Source organism: Leucoraja erinacea, chromosome 23 (genome assembly GCF_028641065.1).
Source record: "Leucoraja erinacea ecotype New England chromosome 23, Leri_hhj_1, whole genome shotgun sequence".
In the NCBI taxonomy this organism is placed as follows: domain Eukaryota; kingdom Metazoa; phylum Chordata; class Chondrichthyes; order Rajiformes; family Rajidae; genus Leucoraja; species Leucoraja erinaceus.
Genome location: NC_073399.1, coordinates 8,733,514 through 8,755,856, shown reverse-complemented (window position 1 = coordinate 8,755,856; position 22,343 = coordinate 8,733,514). Strand labels below are relative to the sequence as shown.

At 42.4% G+C, this 22,343-nt stretch overlaps 1 protein-coding gene across 3 annotated transcripts in view; it reads left to right on the top strand.

The window, feature by feature from the left end:
- Positions 1 to 22,343, top strand: part of LOC129708179 (platelet endothelial cell adhesion molecule-like) — a 29,995-nt gene that overhangs the window by 2,455 nt on the left and 5,197 nt on the right. For 2 of the 3 annotated variants that reach the window (XM_055653792.1, XM_055653791.1), the window contains exons 3-12: positions 399 to 701; positions 2,787 to 3,071; positions 4,477 to 4,755; positions 6,869 to 7,165; positions 8,711 to 8,998; positions 18,209 to 18,289; positions 18,589 to 18,610; positions 19,889 to 19,917; positions 20,011 to 20,070; positions 21,407 to 21,442. In XM_055653792.1, the coding sequence (XP_055509767.1) occupies positions 399 to 701; positions 2,787 to 3,071; positions 4,477 to 4,755; positions 6,869 to 7,165; positions 8,711 to 8,998; positions 18,209 to 18,289; positions 18,589 to 18,610; positions 19,889 to 19,917; positions 20,011 to 20,070; positions 21,407 to 21,442 (1,680 nt within the window). Of the gene's footprint in view, positions 1 to 398; positions 702 to 2,786; positions 3,072 to 4,476; positions 4,756 to 6,868; positions 7,166 to 8,710; positions 8,999 to 11,798; positions 14,010 to 18,208; positions 18,290 to 18,588; positions 18,611 to 19,888; positions 19,918 to 20,010; positions 20,071 to 21,406; positions 21,443 to 22,343 lie in introns of those variants that run through there. The other variant, XM_055653793.1, reaches the window with a different exon arrangement.

The following is a 22,343-nucleotide window of genomic DNA, read 5'->3' as shown; positions in this document are numbered from 1 at the left end:
CCTCTCTTTTGTCAGTCTTACATTTTGCCTTAATACAATCTCAGTAGATCGCATATCTACAATTAAATTGCAGTTGATGCATGAATACGTATAAATAACGATCACCCTTTCACCACATGTTATCCCCCTTTCTCATCCACTCCTCACACATTAGGGGCACTTTACAGAGGGCCAATTAACCTTCAAACCAGCACGTCTTTGAGATGTGGGAGGAAACCGGAGCACCCGGAGGAAACCCACGCGGTCACATGGGAGAACGTGCAAACTCCACGCCGACGGCCGCCGCGGTCATGATCGAACCACGGGTCTCTGGCGCTGTGAGGCAGCGGCTCTACCTGCTGCGCTACTGTGCACGTTATGTAGAATTAAAACTAATTTTCTGTTTTTTGTTCTCACAGATGTGATGATACGCAAGACAGAAATAAAATCTGACTCCGAGGCATCAGCACAAGTGGGAAGCTCCATTACTCTGACATGTTCAGTTAGTATCGTGGCAACGTCTGATCTCCAACAACAAATTACATACAGTTTATATAAAGGATCACAAAAGAACGTCCTGCTGAATACCTCCATGACTCCTGAGGATAAATACTCTTTTACAATACAATCTGCTCGAGCAACACACACTGGATACTATGTCTGTGTCGTGAATGTGGGAGATAAAACAGCTACTAGCGAAAAGTTATACATAGAAGTTACAGGTAATGTGAAACATGAAACATATTGCGACGTAACATGAGGCATGAAAAATAAAACTCAGGACTTCCCAAAGTGCCAAACAGCCAATGTGAAGCCTAAAGACAGACACAAAGTGCTAGAATAACTCAGCATTTTCGTTTTCGAGTCGAGACCCTTCTTCAGTCTCAAGAACAGGGTGATGAGAGTTAGAGATCAGGAGGAGTCACAGAGATGGAGCAGTGAGAGAGGGTCTTCCATCGGAGAGAACGTCTTCAAAGTCCAGTCTGAAGAAGGATCGCAACCTGAAACGTCACCCATTCTTTTTCTCCGGTGACTTATCCCAGCACTTTGTGTCTATCGTTGATATGAACCAGCATGTGCACTTGTTTGTTTCGACCAGGCGATGAAGCATTCATGCAACCTAGTCACTACTGTAGGTCCAGAAATGGAGCCCCATGTTCATTTCAGAAAATCCCTTGAACACCATTGTGATGATTACTTGATCATCTGTGTTCGACAAAAATGCTGGAGAAACTCAGCGGGTGAGGCAGCATCTATGGAGCGAAAGAATAGGTGACGTTTCGGGTCGAGACTCTTCTTCAGACTGATGTGGCGGTAGGGGGGGGCGGGAAAAAGAAAGGAAGAGGCAGAGACAGTGGGCTGTGGGAGAGCTGGGAAGGGGAGGGGAAAGAGGGAGAAAGCAAGGACTACGTGAAATTGGAGAAGTCAATGTTCATACCGCTGGGGTGTAAAGTACCTAAGCGAAATATGTTGCTGCTCCTCCAATTTGTGCTGGAACTCACTCTAGCCATGGAGGAGGCCCAGGACTGATAGATCGGATTCGGAATGGAAGGGGGAGTTGAAGTGCTGAGCCACCGGGAGATCAGGTTGGTGATTGTGAACTGAGCTGAGGTGTTGGGCGAAGCGATCGCCAAGCCTGCGCATGGTCTCACCGATGTAGAGCAGTTGACACCTAGAACAGCGGATATAATAGATGAGGTTGGAGGAGGTGCAGGTGAACCTCTGCCTCACCTGGGAAGACTGCTTGGGTCCTTGGATGGAGCCTCACCTGGCCAAGCGTAGGCTTGGCGATCGCTTCACCCAACACCTCCACTCAGTTCGCAATAACTAACCTGATCTCCTGGTGGTTCAACATTTCAACTCCCCCTCCCATTTCGAATCCGACCTTTCTGTCCTGGGCCTCCTCCATGGCCAGAGTGAGTCCCTAGTTTGGAGAAGGGCAAGTTATCGTCAAGTGGCCCAAGCAATATTTATCCTTTAATCACATTGCTGTTTGAGAAAGCTTGGTGTACACAACTCTCTGGCTGTATTTCCTCCATTACTTCTCCCCCTTCTGTCGTGGGGTAGACTGACCCCTTGCCGTGTCTCAGCTACTGTTGAAACCATTAACTAATTAGTACCCAACACCATTTCAGTTTCCACCCCTCCATCTCCACTATTGGCGGCATGACTTCAGTTGTTTAGGTTCTCGCCTCTGAATTCCTTGACCAATTTAATATGCTCCTTCAAGATTACCTCTTGATCCCGACTTTTGTTCATCTGTTCTAATACCGGTTGTGTTTGGTTCCAATGCAAATGGTTACTAAATCACTCAACTGGAAAGAGAATTGATCGCTATGGTGTAGCATTGTGCTGCCAAGCAAATGATGTGTTGTCCAAAGTGACCCAAATGCAAATGAATCCAGGGGGGGGAAGCATTGTTCACTGATGCAAGAACTATCAAAGCAGGATTGTACGAGGAGAAATGATAAACTGCGAATACCACAAGCTGAACAGGAACCAGGTGCAGAAAAACGCATTGGTTATGGTTTGTGAAAAGGATGTAGGCAGTCCCATGGCGGAATCATGAATAGAGTAACATCTATTAACTAGAGAAGCAGCAGAGAGATTTTTGAGGTGCAAAATATATGCCATCAGCAAACAGTACGAGTTGTACTAACCATGTGGTGAATTTGTGGTTGGAAGCTCTTGCCAAATGTCAAATTCTTAACTATTTGCTTCAGAGAAATGGTGACAAAACCATAACGTTTATACCTTTATATGTACTTTTGTACCAAAACTATAAAATCCTATGCTTTTTACTTTAGGACAAATACAGAGGCCTCGACTTACCATACAACCAATGAAGGTGATAGTGGGAAATCAAATTGACTTGCGCTGCGATGCTGCTGAAGAAATTCCTCCTCTTGACTTTACGTTCTACAAATATAAAAATGGAAAACCTTCCCCTGCGGGACAAAAAGCATCCAATACAAACTTTGTAACAAACACGCTTAAAGTTGAGGAAACAACAAACTACAGCTGTAAGGTCAAAGGAAGCAGCTTGGCAACAATCTCAATCGACAGTGAACCCGTCACCATAACTGTGCAAGGTAGGTTAAACCGGCACAATCACATACCTGCAAATTATAGATATTGTCACAATGTCGTGCAACAAGGTATGTGGTATGTAGCAGCGGTGGAGTAGTTAAATTGCCAGATCAAAAATCCCAGAATTTAAAATAATCAAGTCGAAGGTAGACAAAAATGCTGGAGAAACTCAGCGGGTGAAGCAGCATCTATGGAGGATAGGAATAGGTGACGTTTCGGGTCTCGACTGTCTACCCTATCTTAGGCCTCCTTCGGTCATGTCTGACCATGGATGTCTCCAGGGTGCTATTCCCTATATGGAGGACACCCGTGCGTGACTTTGTTTAACGTGGGGAGACTGGTGCACAGACAGCCACCCCATGGTCCTTGACAGATCTGGGTCAGGATCCAGTGGCATGGAGTCCAAGACGACCGGAGACCCTTTTCTGCTGCAGCCTTCATCCGCCTTCCCAGCCATTGTGACGCTCCACTAAGGTCAGCCATCGTCCTCCGCCTGTTCCACCATTGGTTGGATTGCGCTTTGTCACAGACTTCCCCCTCGACCTTACCGCCATGGGTGGCCCTACCAGGAGCATAGTTCCAGACGGCATCGCTCTCAGATTCTCAGGTCCACACAAGCTTCTCCACCACGACAAGGCGACAATCTATGCCTCTCATAAATGTTATATGTTTCTGCAATATCTATGAAATTATATTGTCATTTGCTGCAAAAGGTTTTAAATACAAGAGCAAAGGTGTCTTGTTGAGCCCAAGCTAGAGTATTGTGTGCGGAGCATTTGCACTAGTTCACAAGGTATAGGAGTAGAATTAGGCCATTCAGCCCATCGAGTCGATTCCGCCATTCAATCAGGGCTGATCTCTGCCTCCTAATCCCATTTTCATGCCTTCTCCCCATAACCCTTGACACCCGTTCTAATCAAGAATTTGTCTATCTTTGCTTTAAAAATATCCAGTGATTTGGCCTCCACAGCCCCCTGTGGCAATGAGTTCCACAGATTAATTACCCTCTGACTAAAGAAGTTTCCTCCTCACCTCCTTTCGAAAAGAGCATCCTTTAATGCTGAGGCTATGACCTCTGGTCCTAGACTCTCCCACCAGTGGAAACATCCTCTCCACATCCACTCTATCTATGTCTTTCATTATTCTGTTAAGTTTCAATGAGGTCCCCCCCTCAACCTTCTAAACTCCAACGAGTTGAGGCCCAGTGCTGTCAAACACTCATCACACGCTAATCCGCTCAATCCTGGAATCATTCTTGTAAACCTCCTCTGGACCCTCTCCGGAGCCAGCACGTCCTTGTTGTCTGCATTAGCACATATTTTGGAATTTAGAATGATCCAACAAGAAAAAATGAAATAAAAAATCAACTGTTCGCTTCATATTGTGATCAACTATTTCTCATTCCAGATCCATTTACTAGTCACCTCTTTACGATTGAACCACAACCTAGAATATTTGAAGGCGATGACTTTACCATGAGGTGCACAGTTCAGATGTCATCATTAATTCCATCCTCTACAAAAGCTGAATTAACAATCACGAAAGGTACAACTTCGATAGCCAACAGCGTTACTGGCGAAGCTAAGATTTCTAAAAAAGCAACTGCTGATGATACGGGACAATACACTTGCCACGCAGTGTGGAAGGAGACATTGAAAATTCTTGTAAAACAGGTGACTGTGGCAGGTAAGACTAACTCTGCTGGACAGCTGAAAACTAGGCAATGTTTCTTGGAGTAAGGAATTAAAATGTGCAGTAAAACCGGTTTACAGATGGTGAGGATACATTTCCTCAAGGTTTCTCCTGCTCCCCTGAGACCCCTGTCAAAGATACAACAGTGGGGCAGCAAAAGACTGAGGAATCACTCCAGTTATTTACTTACTTGTGCTAGATTTCTAGAAATCTGTAGATTACTTTCTACTTTTTACTGCCATCCATCCAGAGACTTTGAGCCTTCAGTAATACCGCATATTGTGCTTTTTATCAACATCTAAATGATATTATAGGAACATAGGTTTGAATAAAGAGCTTTCCTTTTGCTGGTAATTGTTTGGGTTTAGAAGTACTGTGGCACTTGGAAAGACAAGTAAAAGGTGCAAGGTGACCAGTGGGCAAATAAATATTTGATGCCAGGACCCATTACTACTATAAACAAGACTAAGAGTTTGTGGACATTACAATTTTAAGCATCGCTCCATTTACACCAATCTTGCAGTTAGGAAGAAGCATGATGTGGAAGGTGTCCCATTGTGAGATGTTGGGGGAACTCAGAACATCAAAGATCAGTGTAGGAAGAACTAAGTTAAACACAAAATGCTGGAGTAACTCAGCGGGACAGGCAGCATCACTGGAGAGAAGGAATGGGTGACGTTTCGGGTCGAGACTCTTCAGATTGATGTCTAAAGAGTTGGGCCGAAGGGCCTGTTTCCACACTGTATACTCTTAAGGGGCGGTCCCACTTGGGTGACCTAATTGGCGAGTTTAGTAGAGTTTGAAAAAATGACATGTTGAAGACCTCCTTCAACTATGTAGAAGACCTCCTTCGACTACGTTGAAGACCAGCTTCGACTAGCTACGACTAACTTCGTGAAAATTGGACACCAAATAGTGGAGAGTGAAGATGACCTCCTTCGACTATGATGAAGACTATCTCCGACTACCCTCGATTACCTACGACTAACATGCTGACCTGCTACGACTAAATCTACGAGTAAAAAAAGTATCGATTTTTTCCATGGCGACCTTTTTTTACTCATTGGCATTTTTTAGCATATTGAAAAAAACGGCGCAAAGTAGCTGAGGCCTCGAGTACGCGGAGACCACTCTCGAGCATGAAAGAGAGTTACAAAGATCTCCTACCACCTCGTGTCGACCATGCTGCGAGTATGAGTCGAGGGCAAACGCGCCTAAACTCGCGGATTAGGTCGCCCAAGTGGGACAGGCCCTTAAAGTGTCTCAACCCGAAACATCAAAGAGCAGGTCAGGATATTGTTGAGGAGAAGGGGTGGAATTGGGGAAGCGGAAGGCATTAAGTCTCAGCAAAAAGCCCTAAAATGGCACCTACCTGAACCAACCTGTGCCAGCTTCCTTAGACCACATAATCCCCTGCACGGAATGCCAAAGCAGGACTTGTCTGTTTTGTGAAAGCCTACTTCTGTATGAGGAGCCTTTCACACCTGTTATCAAAATTCATTGAATTTTAGTCCAGATTTGCACTACATGTGTACAATTGCACATCTGGGCACCTCTGTGAATTAGCATGTCACATGCACGGAAGATTCAGAAGAAAATTATTTATTTATCATATAAATTCTCTGGTGGGATGACATCTGGTAGAGCCGGCATCTGATATCAATAGGCTGGACAGTCCGAGTGTACCCCTGTCTGGAGTGATGCGAGTTGGAGGCACAGTGGCGTATCTGGTGGAGTTCCTGCCTCACTGTGCCAGAGACCTGGGTTCGATCCTGACCTTGGGTGCTCTCTGTGTGGAGTTTGCACATTTTCCCAGAGACCACCTCAGTTTCCTCCAGGTGCTCTGGTTTCCTCCCACATCCCAAAGACAAGTAGGTCTGTAGGTTAATTGGCCTCTAAAATTGCCCCCAGTTTGTAGAGGGTGGATGTGAAAGTGGGATAACAAAAAATGGGTGATCGATGGTCGGCATGGGCTCGGAGGGCCGAAGGGCCTGTTTCCATGCTGGGTCTTTCAATCAATCAATCATTTTAATAACTGACCCCTCCCCCGATAATGTTTGGTAAAAGGACATATCTAATTATTTCATTTGTTCTTCTTTTAAAACAGTACCAGTTTCCAAACCAAGTCTAAATTCAACAGCCTTTAATAGTATTGTGGTTCAAGGTGATCGTTTGAATCTCACATGTGCTGTGGTGAGGGGATCTTGGCCAATAATTTACACATTTTACAAAGGAACACCAGAAAACTTTTTGCATCAGTCAATTTTAAATGCTACTGCCGGAGTCTATACTATTCCATCGGCTGACACTGCAGACAGTGGAGAGTATTTCTGTCAAGCAGAAAACAATGCAGGTGTAAAACATCGAAGTGAAAGAAGTCAGAACATTAATATAAATGTAAAAGGTAAGATCAATATATCTATATGTTTGCTTCTGTAAAATATTCCAATTCACATTTTACCTAGAACCTATCAAAATGATTCCCATAGAAGCCTGCTGTGCGGCACAGTTAAATCTAAGAATTGTATTTAAATCGTTGCATTTCCATTTTTTATATAAATTCTGCTTCACTTGTTACATGCTTTTAGGTGTTAATGTTTTATTTAAAAAGGTCTTTAAATCTGACTTTGTTACTAAATGTATTAAGTGAAGGGCTGAGTTCAGAGAGTGTCTTATTACTAAACAGAATGTTCATTTAGCTATCAGATGGGCCACCACCTAAGCGGAACTTTTTGGAACAAAGATATGTTTGAAGAAATGGATAAGATAAGATAATATTACTGTCTCAATCGAGAGGCGTGTGTTGTTGGCAACTAACGGATTGTGCCACGTTTCAAAATACAAGCCTATCAACATCCACCCAAATATATACTCATCATGTATTAATTTTTTTTAAAGTTGGTAAACCTTTAGATCCAGAGGGATATCATATGCCCATATCCTAATCCCAATCCTAATGCCCATCTGTAGTGTGAACATTTAAAATCGGTAGCTGTAAACAGGAGGGTTATGACAAGGGGGTCTTAGACCCAAATATTAACTCTACTGATTGTTGTTGGCTCTGCTGAGCGCTTGAGGTGAGGAAGGGGGCTGTGGACCCCCACCAGGACCAAAACATGACCTGTCAAAGGGAGGATGAGCTCCATTGAGCTAACGGCCATCCACACTTCAGTAGAAGTTGCGATCACTGTTGGCCTCAATGCTGAGGACTCCAAGGGCTGTTTCCTCCTGTGCCACTGCCCGGTAAGTCTGTTCTGCCAGAGAATAATCAGGAATTGGGATTGTTGAATTTGTCACATTGCCTGCAAGATATACTGTAATCTTGGCAGCATCATCAAAGACCCACACCATCCTGGCCACACACTCATCTCCCCGCTACCTTCAGGTAGAAGGTACAGGAGCCTGAAGACTGCAATGACCAGGTTCAGGAATAGCTACTTCCCCACAGCCATCAGGTTATTAAACTTGGCTCGGAGAAAACTCTGAACATTAATAGCCCATTATCTGTTATTTGCACTTTATCAGTTTATTTATTCATGTGTGTATATATTTATATAATTGTATATGGACACACTGATCTGTTCTGTAGTTATGCCTACTATGTTCTGTTGTGCCGAAGCAAAGCAAAAATGTCATTGTCCTATCAGGGACAATAAACTCTCTTGAATCTTGACAATTGTGTCCGGCTGTTGCTTGCCACATGGCAAACAGCGCTATCAAATTAGACCTCAATCCCCAGAGTTTGGGACGAGCACATTGCAAGGTTGGTTGTGCTGCACTGTGCTGGATTTCATGCTTAATCGCGACTTGAGCCAACAAGTAATTAGTCAGGTAGCTGCTAACTTGACGCCGGTGTTCAGACTGACTGAGGCACTTGACTTTATTTTAACCCCTATATTATAGCTAGATTTGTTACTCTTTCCAAGTTTACCTGTTCCTTTGGTTTCAGTTCCAGTCTCAGAGCCAAAAGTACATCTCCTCACTTCAAGAACCACGTTAGAAATAGGAAAACGCATATCCATTCAATGCCACTCAACAAATGGGAGCTCTCCTGTGACTTACTCGTTATTCTTAAACCAAAGATTCATCCACTCTGTCAAGAACTGTACTACAGAGCCTGCGGTTTTTAATATTCTCATAAATAATACCAAAGATGGCGGCGTGTACAAGTGCAAAGCTGAAAATGAAATCCTAAACTCATCCAAATACAGTGAAGGAATCAACTTTACCATATTGGGTAAGATTTCCCGTTATTTAACTTAGCAGCATGAAGAGGATATTGCAGCATTTCTCTCTTTAATGAAATTGAAACAGAATTCTGCAATCATTTCCTACTCATTGTTGCAATCATTTCCCCTCATCTATACATATGATCTCCTTGGGTATTTAAAAAAAATATAAGCACAAAATATGATGCATGGGTTCTTAAAATAGATTAATAAATTTGCTGAAGACTGACTCAAAAAGCTTGAGGCTCTTGCAGTCAAATGAGGGCCATGTGTCCAATATCCAATACGATCCTGTGGCGGTACCGGGGGGGGGGGGGGGGGGGGGGGGGGGGGGTTTAGGCCACTCCTTGGGTCATCCCCCTTGGCTCTTGAGGGACAGGGACGATTGTCTGACAACGGGGTTTCCCGAGGGCTGCTCGCGGGCGTTCTGTGTGTCTGCCATGATTGATTAAACGACTTCTGAACCTGCCTGGCGCCTGGCCTTTTCCCCAACCACATCCAGGCCACGGCAACACCATCCATTAAAAACACCACAAACGCTTTCCACTCACTAACTGTGCAAAATGCCATTACTCCTACAATTTGTATTTTTATTTTTTTATTTTTATTAGAAGGAGTGTACAAAAGTATAAACCGCAGCATATGACATAATACATTTATAGTGCAGCTTCAATTTTAATTTTTAGCTAAAGATGAGAAAGAAGAAAGGAGAAAAAACAAGAGAGAGAGAAAGTGAGTGTGCAAGAATAGAACCCTAGACTACCAAATTGGTGTAGCCAAAGCGGGCAGTAAAAGATATAAGAAAAACGTATAGAAAGAAAAAGACAGAAAGAAAAACAAAAAGTGATGATATACCTGCTTCGTATCTTTTCCCACCCATCACCCAACCCGTAATTCGATTTAATTCCAAAATTGTGTTGCACCATACTATCCTTGTAATGAATCAATGAATGGTGTCCATGTCTTCGAAAACTGCTCTGGTTTTTCCGCTAAGACTAGTCTCATATTTTCAAGCTGTAACGTCTGTCCTACACTTTGTAAACGGACAAGTGCCTGCTGCTTGTTCCCTTATCATGTAGCTATACACTGTGAATGGCTCGATTGTAATCATGTATTGTCTTTCTACTGACTGCATTGCACGCAACAAACGCTTTTCACTGTACCTCGGTACACATGACAATTAACTGAACTGAAATGAGTTGGATGACCTGCTCCCAGGAAGCAGCCAACTGAAACAATAACGGACAGCGGTCAGACATCAGACAATACCTAGTTAAAGCATCAGTTTAGGATTAAGATATGAACTGTCAACAATGGAAAACACCAGAGAAACAATCACTGGACACTAACACATCGATGCCAGTCACAGATTAACGTTCAAAAGTTGGTTATGCATATATAAATTGTTCCTCAACTGATTTATGAGTAGATTTCATAAAATAGGACAAATATGAAAAGATTTAAGTAGCAAATTAAAGCATATTTGTGGAGATAATGAGACTTAGGTAGGATTGTTTATGCAATGGAAACATTGCAAGACTAGAGATGTATTCTAACAACAACTTTCCTGAAAGGCAGGAATGCCAAATTTTCACACTGGAGAGTACATGTCCAGAATTTCACACCTTCAAAGGATAATGATACTCAGACATCTTTGTACTAAGAGTTAGCAATCTGTTCTTCCGGAGTGGATTGAGATGGTAAGAATTAAGCTGAGATATCAGAATTGTTCTAGATTGTCCAGAGTTTCTTCATTGATTGTATTTGGAGTGTGATATTGGTCCCTTGGTCTTTGTTTTTGTTTTTCGTGTCTTATTTTTATACTGAGCCAGGGTTATACCCTGGCGAACATACTCAACAATTTGTAAGGTGAGTTGGAGTCATGCCTTTGCGCTGAAGTCATCCGATATTGAGCTAGCTACTGATAATCCACATTCCTATTATCATCCCTGATTAATAGCTTGGGTCGATTAGAATGTAAGTGGCAAAGCTGGTCGGTGTTGTATCAGTGCCAAGGTTAAATTCAGATGATATTTTATTCTCAGACAGGTTGACTGCCTTTGTTCCATCTCAAAACTCCTTGGGCGGCAAGAGCAAATTGGCGGATGGCCAGTTGAGCGTGGGGTGGTGAATCTGTGCAATTGTCACAGACGGCTGTGGATGCCAAGTCATTGGGTTTTTCACTAGGTGGAAATTGACAAATGCTTGATTAGTACGGGTGTCAAGGGTAATGGGGAGAAAGACGGAGAATGGGGTCGAGAGGGAAAGAGAGGCGGTCATGGTGGCACAGCGGTAGAGTTGCTGCCTTGCAGAGAATGCAGCGCCGTAGACCCGGGTTCGATCCCGACTACGGGTGCTGTCTGTACGGAGTTTGTATGTTCTCCCCGTGACCTGCGTGGGTTTTCTTTGAGATTTTCGACTTCCTCCCACACTCCAAAGACGTACAGGTTTGTAGGTTAATTGGCTTGGTAAATGTAAAAAAAAAATGTCCCTAGTGGGTGTAGGTTAGTGTTAATGTGCGGCGATCACTGGTCAGAGTGGACCCAGTGAGCCGAAGGGCCTGATTCTGTGCTCTATCTCCAAAAAAATAGATTAGCCATGATTGAATGATGGAGTAGGTGGGCCAAATGGCCAACCTGCTCCAATGGCAAATGAATTTATGATTTTATAATCTCAAGTTTTTGCTATTAGCATACAATAATGAAAAAATGATCCTTGAATTCTCACTGGGGATTGGATAAGAGATGTTTGCGTTTATTTTAATTTCACAATAGAGCAACATCTTCTACATCATTCTTCTCATTATAGTTCCCGTTTCGGCACCACTACTCTTTCCTCTGTTGAACTCCACCACGGCGCACCTAGGAGAAAACGTGACACTGCACTGCACTGCAAGCACAGGAACTCTTCCCATCACTTACACACTGTATCGGAACCACTCACGCCTTACAGCAATCTCTGCAACAAAACCAGGGCCAGCAGTATTTCATGTGACGATAAAGACAACTGAATATTCTGGGTACACGTGCAAAGCAGAAAATCTAATTTCTTCACAATGCAGTAACACAATAGAGTTTTTTATTTTAAGTAAGTATACTTGATGTTTGAATTCAACTTTTAAAGGTGACAGACTCAATGTAACTTGATATATTTGCAATGTCTAAAGGCTGTCCATTGTCATTGCAGTTAATGCAGTGCCTCATTGCTGCAGTGACTCCAGTTCAATTCTAAAGGGCCTGTCCCACTAGACGACTCTTTAGGTGACTGCCAGGGACTAGTTTTAATGAAATTCACCTACGACGCCTGGCGACTGTCTACGATAACAAAAATTGTCGCCACTGTTGCTGAAACATTTTCAACATGTTGAAAATTTTGCGGCAGTCGCCCAAAAAATCGCCTTAGTGGGACAGGCCCACAACCTCCAATGTTAACTGTGGAGATTGCATGTTCTTTCTGTTACCACTTAGGACTCCTCTGGGTGCATCGGCTTTCTCCAACATCTCAAATATGTGTTGGCTGTTGAGTTAATTACCCAGTATAAATTGTCCCTAATCCTTAAGTTTTCCCTCAGTCATGGCTGACCATGGGTGTCTCCAGGATTGGAGGACACCCGTGAGTGACTTTCTTTAACATGGGGAGACTGGTGCACAGACAGCCACCACACGGTTCTTGACAGATCTGGGTCAGGATCCAGTGGCATGGAGTCCAAGACGACCGGAGACCCTTTTCTGCTGCAGCCTTCATCCGTCCTCCCAGCCATTGCGATGCTCCACTAAGGCCAGCCATCATCCCCCGCCTGTTCCACCTTTGAGATCTTGGTTGGATTGCTCTTCATCAGAGTCCTCCCCCTCGACCTTACCGCCATGGCTCCAGGCGGCATCGCTCTCAGGATCTCAGGTCCGCACAAGCTTCTCCACCACGACAAGGTGACAATCCACGGAGAAGTGTCACAAATCAGGAGTGGATGTTTTCATCGTATTGTGAGGTACAGGGAAGTATATTGGGAAAGGGGAGCAGCGCAGACTTTGAGTTAAACAGCCCCCTTCCAATTCATACTATGACTAAATTTCATTTCACAGTCAATAAAACGAAATGTGCTATACATTGCACTCACTTCAAACAGATGAATCCAGAGACAGGGCTTCACAAGATCTATTTTTAACAAAAAAATACGATCCCGCTGGCTTTGCACTGATGCAACAAAATTCCTGCAGATACTTCCTGCATAAAGAAGTACTCACTCTATATTCATTGCCGGATAAAGCGGACACAGTGCGAACTCCACCTTCAAGTTCGCCGACAACACCACCATTGTTGGGCGAATTACAGATGGTGATGAGTCAGAGTATATAAGTGAGATCGACCGATTGACCAAATGGTGCCAGCACAACAACCTGCTGTCAGTAAAACCAATTAACTGCTTGTGGACTTTGGAAGAGGAAGGATGTGGATCCACAATCCTGTTTATATCAACGGGATGATGGTGGAGAGTCAAAAACGGGCGTGCATATTTCCAAAGATCTTTCCTGGTCCCAGCACACGGATGCAATGATAAATAAACCATATCAACGCCTCTACTTCCTGAGAAGATTAAGGAGATTCGGTATGTCAAAGAGGATTCTCTTAAACCTCTACAGGTGTACAGTAGAGAGCATATTGACTGGTTGCATCATGGCCTGGTTCGGCAACTTGAACATCCAGGAGTGGAAAAGACTGTAAAAGATTGTGAACACTGCCCAGTCCATCACCGGCTCTGACCTCCCCACCATCGAAGAGATTTATCGGAGTCGCTGCATCAAAAAGGCAGCCAGCATCATCAGAGACCCACACCATCCTGGCCACGCACTCATTTCACCACTGCCATCGGGAAGAATGTACAGGAGCCTGAAAACTGTAACATCCAGATTCAGGAACAGCTTCTTCCCCACAGCCATCAGGCTGTTAAGCACTACAATCTCAAATAAGCTCTGAACTACAATAGACTATTATTATTATTATTATTGCACTACTATTGTTTGTTTTTTGAGTAAGTGTATATTATATATATATATACATATAAATAAATGCGTGTGGGTGTGTGTGTGTCTACTTGTGAGTATGTGTATATATACACACTGAACTTTTTTTCCTCTTTTATTTTTTTTCTCTCATTTATCATATTGTTTACAATGTACTATCTGCACATATTCTGTTGTGCTGTAGCAAGTAAGAATTTCATTGTTCTATCTGGGACACATGATAATAAAACACTCATGACTCTTGACATATGACTCGCAGAGGGGCAACTTCACCAACTTATCACTCTTGACTTCAGAGCAAATAGCCACTACGCTGAAATCAACAAATTCACTAAGATAGACCGCACTGAAGATTTTTGAAGTGCACCAATTACTTTATTGAGATCTGAGAGTTGGGATCATCCGTCCTGGGCTGGCCGAAGAACCCAGATGGAGCCGTGCGTAGTGGATTCACTCATTATTTTACTGGAGTTGTTTGCTCAGCTCCCGTTGTAGTCATGGAGAGGTGACAGCTGTATCGCAGAGGGACCGATGGAACAGGAACAAATAATGGTTCGAGAGGGAAAGGGAGGCGGTCACGGCGGTGCAGCGGTAGAGTTGCTGCCTTGCAGCGAATGCAGCGCCGGAGACCCGGGTTCGATCCTGACTACGGGTGCTGTCTGTCCGGAGCTTGTACGTTCTCGCCATGACATCTTCGACTTTCTCCCAAAGTCCAAAGACGTACAGGTTTGTAGGTTAATTGGCTTAGTAAATATTTAAAAAAATGTCCCTAGTGGGTGTAGGTTAGTGTTAATGTGCAAGGATCGTTGGTCTGCGCGGGCCCAGTGGGCCGAAGAGCCTGATTCCGTGCTCTAACTCTAAAAAAAATAGATCAGCCATGATTGAATGACGGAGTATGTGGGCCAAATGGCCAACCTGCTCCAATGGCAAATGAATTTATGATTTTATAATCTCAAGTTTTTGCTATTAGCATACAATAATGAAAAAATGATCCTTGAATTCTCACTGGGGATTGGATATGAGATGTTTGCGTTTATTTTAATTTCGCAATAGAGCAACATCTTCAACATCATTCTTCTCATTATAGTTCCCGTTTCGGCACCACTACTCTTTCCTCTGTTGAACTGCACCAAGGCGCACCTAGGAGAAAACGTGACACTGCACTGCACTGCAAGCACAGGAACTCTTCCCATCACTTACACACTGTATCGGAACCACTCACGCCTTACAGCAATCTCTGCAACAAAACCAGGGCCAGCAGTATTTCATGTGACGATAAAGACAACTGAACATTCTGGGTACACGTGCAAAGCAGAAAATCTAATTTCTTCACAATGCAGTAACACAATAGAGTTTTTTATTTTAAGTAAGTATACTTGATGTTTGAATTCAACTTTTAAAGGTGACAGACTCAATGTAACTTGATATGTTTGCAATGTCTAAAGGCTGTCCAATGTCGTTGCAGTTAATGCAGTGCCTCATTGCTGCAGTGACTCCAGTTCAATTCTAAAGGGTCTGTCCCACTTAGGCGACTCTTTAGGCGACTGCCAGGGACTAGTTTTAACCAATTTCTCCTACGATGCCTGGCGACAATCTACGACAACAAAAATTGTCGCCACTGTCGCTGAAACATTTTCAACATTTTGAAAATTTTGCAGCAGTCGCCCAAAAATCGGGACAGTGGGACAGGCCCACAACCTCCAATGTTGACTGTGTGGAGATTGCATGTTCTTCCTGTTACCACTTAGGACTCCTCTGGGTGCATCGGTTTTCACCGACATCTCAAAGATGTGTTGGCTGTTGAGCGAATTACCCAGTATAAATTGTCTCTAATCCTTAAGTTCTCCCTCGGTCATGGTCGGGCGTGCATATTTCCAAAGATCTTTCCTAGACCCAGCACACTGATGCAATGATAAATAAACCACATCAACGCCTACACTTCCTGAGAAGATTAAGGAGATTCGGTATGTCAAAGAGGATTCTCTTAAACTTCTACAGGTGCACAGTAGAGAGCATATTGACTGGTTGCATCATGGCCTGGTTCGGCAACTTGAACGTCCAGGAGTGGAAAAGACTTTAAAAGGTTGTGAACACTGCCCAGTCCATCACCGGCTCTGACCTCCCCAACATCGAAGAGATTTATCTGAGTCGCTGCCTCAAAAAGGCAGCCAACATCATCAGAAACCCACACCATCCTGGCCACACACTCACTTCACCACTGCCATCGGGAAGAATGTTCAGGAGCTTGAAAACTGTAACGTCCAGATTCAGGAACAGCTTCGTCCCTACAGCCATCAGGCTGTTAAACACTACAACTTCAAATTAACTCTGAACTACAATAGACTATTATTATTATTATTATTATTATTATTATTGCACCACAATTGTTTGTTTTTTTGAGTATGTGTGTACATATATATATGTGTATATAATATATATATATATATGTATGTGTATATAATATATATATGTGTGTGTGTGTGTGTGTGTGTACTTGTGAGTATGTGTATATATATACACACTGAATTTTGTTTTCTTTCTTTCTCTCATTTATCATATTATTTACAGTGTACTATGTGTACATATTCTGTTGTGCTGCAACAAGTAAGAATTTCATTGTTCTATCTGGGACACCTGACAATAAAACACTCTTGACTCTTGACATAACTCACGGAGGGGCAACTTCACCAGCTTATCACTCTCCACTTCAGAGCAAATAGCCACCACGCTGATATCAACAAATTCACCAAGATAGACCGCACTGAAGATTCTTGAAGTGCACCAATTACTTTATTGAGATATGAGAGTTGGGATCACCTGTGCTCGGCTGGCCTAAGAACCCAGATGGAGCCGTGCGTGGTGGATTCACTCATTTTACTGCAGTTATTTGCTCAGCTCCCATTGTAGTCATGGAGAGGTGACAATTGTATCGCAGAGGAACCGATGGAACGGGAACAAAGAATGGTATTAGCTTACTGACACTATTAGTCCTTACATCTTCCTCCAACTTCCTCAAATGGCTGGATAAGCTTTAAAAAACATGAAAAAAACCATGAGCCCTTCACAAATGTGAACATCTAAAACCTTAAAATGGTCCACGTCGGGATTCTGCTCCATGCAGTCAAAACCAATTTGAATCTCAACATTCTATTACAGATAAATATCAGCTAATTGCTACCATTTCATTGTTAGTTTCTCAGACAACACCCACTTGAATCATTTTAGGAGGGTATTTGACATGTATATTGAAACATATAAGATTATTAAGGGTTTTGATCCTAGAGGCAGGAAACATGTTCCCGATGTTGGGGGAGTCCAGAACCAGGGGCCACAATTTAAGAATAAGGGGTAAACCATTTAGAACGGAGATGAGGAAACAATTTTTCACACAGAAAATAGTGAGTCTGTGGAATTCTCTGCCTCAGACTCAGGTGGATGCCGCTTCTCTGGATACATTAAAGAGAGAGCTAGATAGGGCTCTTAAAAATAGCAGAGTCAGGGGATATGGGGAGAAGGCAGGAACGGGGTACTGATTGGGGATGATCAGCCATGATCACATTGAATGGCAGTGCTGGCTCGAAGGGCCGAATGGCCTACTCCTGCACCTATTGTCTATTGTGTACATCGCACCATATAAACAAACAGAATGCAACGCAATGCTTAATACTGACAGACAATAAGCACTACTAGACACTTTAAAGATCTGAACTTTTTCAGGTTACTTGCAGTTTTATTCAAAACATTCTTTCAAAATATAGAAGATTGCCAGTTTCCCAGTCTACCTGAATGATCATAGATGAAAGCATTTTTTCCCCCCAAATGATGTGCAAATTAATAAATAAATATTTTCAAATCGTTCCTGGATAGTGGTTGAAATACTATTTATAGAACCATGTTATTGGACACAGTGAGAAAATTATGATCTTCCTTATGAATACTGCAGCACCATTGCTCACCTTGCTTCATGATATTCCAGCATATGTGACTATTTTTGAAAAATGAATCGTTTTTTTTCATAATTGTGTTATTAACAGTACAAACAGTATCATAAAAATGTAACATAAATATTTCGGGAACTGTTATAAAAATGAGTGAGAAAAAAACAATTTACAACGGATTTGTATTTGGTGTTTTCATGATAAGTAGCAATGCAAAATGTTGTTAAATCTTCTGAAATAAAACTTATTTCTTTCCCTTCAGGTACCAAATCCATGTGGTTGGAATATTTTCTACCACCTATACTTTTAATTTTATTTCTGCTCCTATGTTACTACATTTATGGTAAGTATCAATTTTATAAGACAATAAGACATAGAAGCAGAATTAGACCATTCGGCTCATCAAGTCTGCTCTGCCATTCGATCATGGCTGATCTATTTTTCCCTCAACACCATTTTCATGTCATCTTCCCGTAACCTTTGACATCCCTACTAATCAATAATCTATTAATTTTTAAAAATCCCACCATCTGTGGCAATAAATTCCCCAATTTTGTTACATTTATTGCTCAATGTTATTTTAATATTTTGCCAACTTAGTGATTTAAAATGTATCTTTATTGCATTTTCTTCTTTCACCAGTTAAATGCAAAAAGAAGAAAAGGTACGATTTCTTAATCCGTCATCTATAACCTTGTTACCCAATCATTTGTTGAACTTTTTTTCTTTTGTGAATGTAAATGTAAAGAGGTATTAATAGACTGGCACAATTATAGTGTTTCTTCATAATAAGTAAGTAGAGTCAGAGTGGAAACAGGCCCTTCGGCCCAACTTTCTCTCACCGGCCAACATGTCCCAGCTACACTAGTCCCACCCGCCTGCGTTTGGTCCATATCTCTCCAAATCTGTCCTATCCATGTACCTGTCTGCTTCTTAAATGTTGGGATAGTCCCTGCCTCAACTACCTCCTCTGGCAGCTTGTTCCCTACACCCATTACCCTCTGTGTGGAAAAGCTGTCGCTCAGATTCCTATTAAATGTTTTTTCCCTTCACCTCCTCTGGTCCTCGATTCACCTAATCTGGGCAAGAGACACTGTGCATCCACCCGATCTATTCATCTCATGATTTTATACACCTCTATAAGTGTATTATCCCTCAAGTATCCAAGTAATTATATGCCATTGCAGAGTTGCTTAAAGTCATTACAGTTATTAAACACCCATGTTGTGAAAAAAATGTTCCCATATTTTCTTATGACGTAGGAAGTTGCCATTCAGTCTCTCTCAGAGCAATCCCATCAATTCCATTCCCCTCTTTACTCCCCTTCAACAACTCCTTTCTCACATGACCATTGGTTTCCACTCTCCCCCAATTCTCCTTTCAACCATCTGCAGAAGTGGTAATTTACAGCAGCCAATTAACCTATCGACCAACGCGTGTCAGACTGAGGGAGGGAACCGCAGCATCCAAGATAAACCCTAGGAATCTCAAAGAGTCATGGAGTGATACAGTGTGGAAACAGGCCCTTGGACCCAACTTGCCCACGCATGTCCCAGCTACATCCAACATGTCCCAACTACACAAGTGATCACCTAAATCCACCAGGCAGCACCCGAGGTCAGGATTGAAGCAGCAGCAGCTTTACTATCTGTGCCACTCTGTGAATGATGTCAAGAAATGGAACAGAAAGAGTGGACGAGCAGATGTACCAGTGATGACCATCTGTAAAGCAGTTCATTACCAGCAAGATCAAAATAGTTTACAGAACAAAAATAGACTAGTTCCATGATCAATGTTAAGTTACTTGATCCATTCAAGTTATCTTTCCCTTAAATTTACACATGCCCATATTTAGATTTTACAGGTAAGAAATAAAGATTTTCTTCAATGGCAGTCGTCTAAATCTCATCTCTTGTTATTCAATTTTAAAATCTGATTTCAGACGCAAAATAGTGAAACAACAAAATCAAGGTAAATGTACTTGTTTCTTATTATGTCATAGCTCAGAAATAATTCTAAATCATGTTATTGAGTTTTTGGAAAATTATTGCATTTTGTTTCCAGGATCTGTGAAAGAAAATACTGTGGCCGTTTACAGTAAAGTAAAAGAAAAGGCACATCCAAGTAAGAATTACAACAAGCTCATTCTATTTTCCTCGTTGTACTCAATTTAATAGAACAGTATGGTCAAGGAAAAGGCCTTCAGCCTACAATGTCTGCCAAACATCACACCAAGTTAAACTGATATCTGTCAGGGTAGACACAAAATATTGGAGGAACTCAGTGGGACAGGCAGCATCTCTGGAGAGAAGGAATGGCTGACGTTTTGGGTCGAGACCCAAAACGTCACCCGTTCCTTTTCTCCAGAGATGCTGCCTGTCCCTGAGCTACTCCTGCATTTTGTGTCTATCTTTGGTTTAAACTAGCATCTGCAGTTCCTTCCTACACATTTCCTCTGCCTGAGTGACCCATATCCTCCATTCCCTGCATATCCATGCCTTTAGCTAAAGGCTTCCATCACATCAGCTCACACCAACCCTGGCAGCTGTTCCAATTCTCTGTGTCAAACACATGCCCGGCACATCTTCTTCAAACTTTCCTTCAAACTTTCCCTTTCTGACCTTAAAGCTGTGCCCTCGAGTACTTGGCAATTTTTTCGGTGACTGCCGGCATCATTGACTGACGTATCAGGTCACCGAAAAAGTTGCGGCGTGATGACATATGGCGCGCGGGTTTTTTTCAAGTATCGCAACATTTTTTTTGTCGCCGCTGGATTTTGAAATGTTCAAAATCTTTTGGCGACACTGATATGACGCCGGCAGTCACCAAAAAAAATCGCCAAGTGGGACAGGCCCTTAACATTTCCATTCTGAAACAAAAAGGTTCTGACTGTCTATCCTATTTTTCCTCTCATAATTTTGTATACTTTCATGATGCCTCCCCTCAGCCTCTAACAATCTAGAGAAAACAACCCAAGTTTGTCCAACCACTACTTATAGCTAATACCCACTCATCCTGGCAGCATTCTGGTAAGCATCTGATTCTGCCCGACCTGCTGAGTTACTCCAGCATTTTGTGTCTACCTTCGATTTAAACCAGCATCTGCAGTTCTTTCCTGCAGCATTCTGGTAAACAACTTCTGCAGCTTCCACATCCTTCCTGTAATGGGGTAGGGTCTGATATAAAAGTTCAAAGAAACTGCTGCACTTGAGGTGACAGTAAGCCAATTTCCCATCTGCCCACCTATTTTGAAGAAAATGAGTTGTTTCTTGTATCTGACCAATATGTATCATTGACTCCACGTTAAATCTGATCTTTCTCGTAATTGCTCAAAACATCTCTGTCTATAAAACGCTTGAAGTGTTCTGAAAAGATCACGTAGTCTGCTATATACTGTAAACGCAAGGCTTTCTTTAATTCTTCTTCTTGATGCATAACAACTGTAATTTTGTTCTTACAGGACTCGGTGCCAAAGATTCTTATGCACTTATGGAAGGTAACAGGCTACATGGACAGTCTAGAAGCTTTATCAATCTCTTATTCCAAACAGTATTCAATTTTCACTTTCAATTTTCAAGGGCTCTATTAAATTATTTCACATTGAGACAGAGCACAGTGTAGATTTCAAAGGGAATTCTAGTTGATTTATGAAAGCAATCAAGAAAAATATAAAACATACCAAGTTAACATACTAACTTTTGGTACTAGATTAACAATTGGAAGTCACAAAGTAGAACTTGCGTATACAATCAAACTAATCATAAAAGCTGCTAGGTTCTCATAAAATTTCTCTTAATATTATGATCATAACATTATCTTAATGTCCAGAGATCAGATGTAGAAAGGCAATAATGCACCACTATTGCCTCAGATACATGTTTTTTTTTTTTAAATTACGGACATGCGGAATTATTTTCTAATGGGTAGAAATTCCAGAAATTGGAGGTGCAAAGGGACTTGGGAGTGCTGGTGCAAGATTCCCAAAAAGTTAATCTGCAAGTCGAATCAGTAGTAAAGAAAGCAAACGCAATGCTAGAATTTACACAAAAACAGGGATGTAATGTGGAGGCGCTATAAGGCGCTGGTCAGGCCATATTTGGAATGATGTGAGCAACTTTGGGCACCATATTTGAGGAAGGATGTGCTGGCTCCGGAGAGGGTCCAGAGGAGGTTTCCAAGAATGATCCCTGGAGCGAGTAGGTTAACATATGACATATGATGAGCGTTTGACTGCACTAGGCCTATATTCTTTGGAGTTTAGAAGAATTAGGGGAGGGGGGGGGGGGGGGACCTCATTGAAACGTACAGAATAATGAAAGGTTTGGATAGAGTGGATGTGGAGAGGATGTTTCCACTGGTGGGAGAGTCTAGGACTAGAGGTCATAGCCTCAGAATTA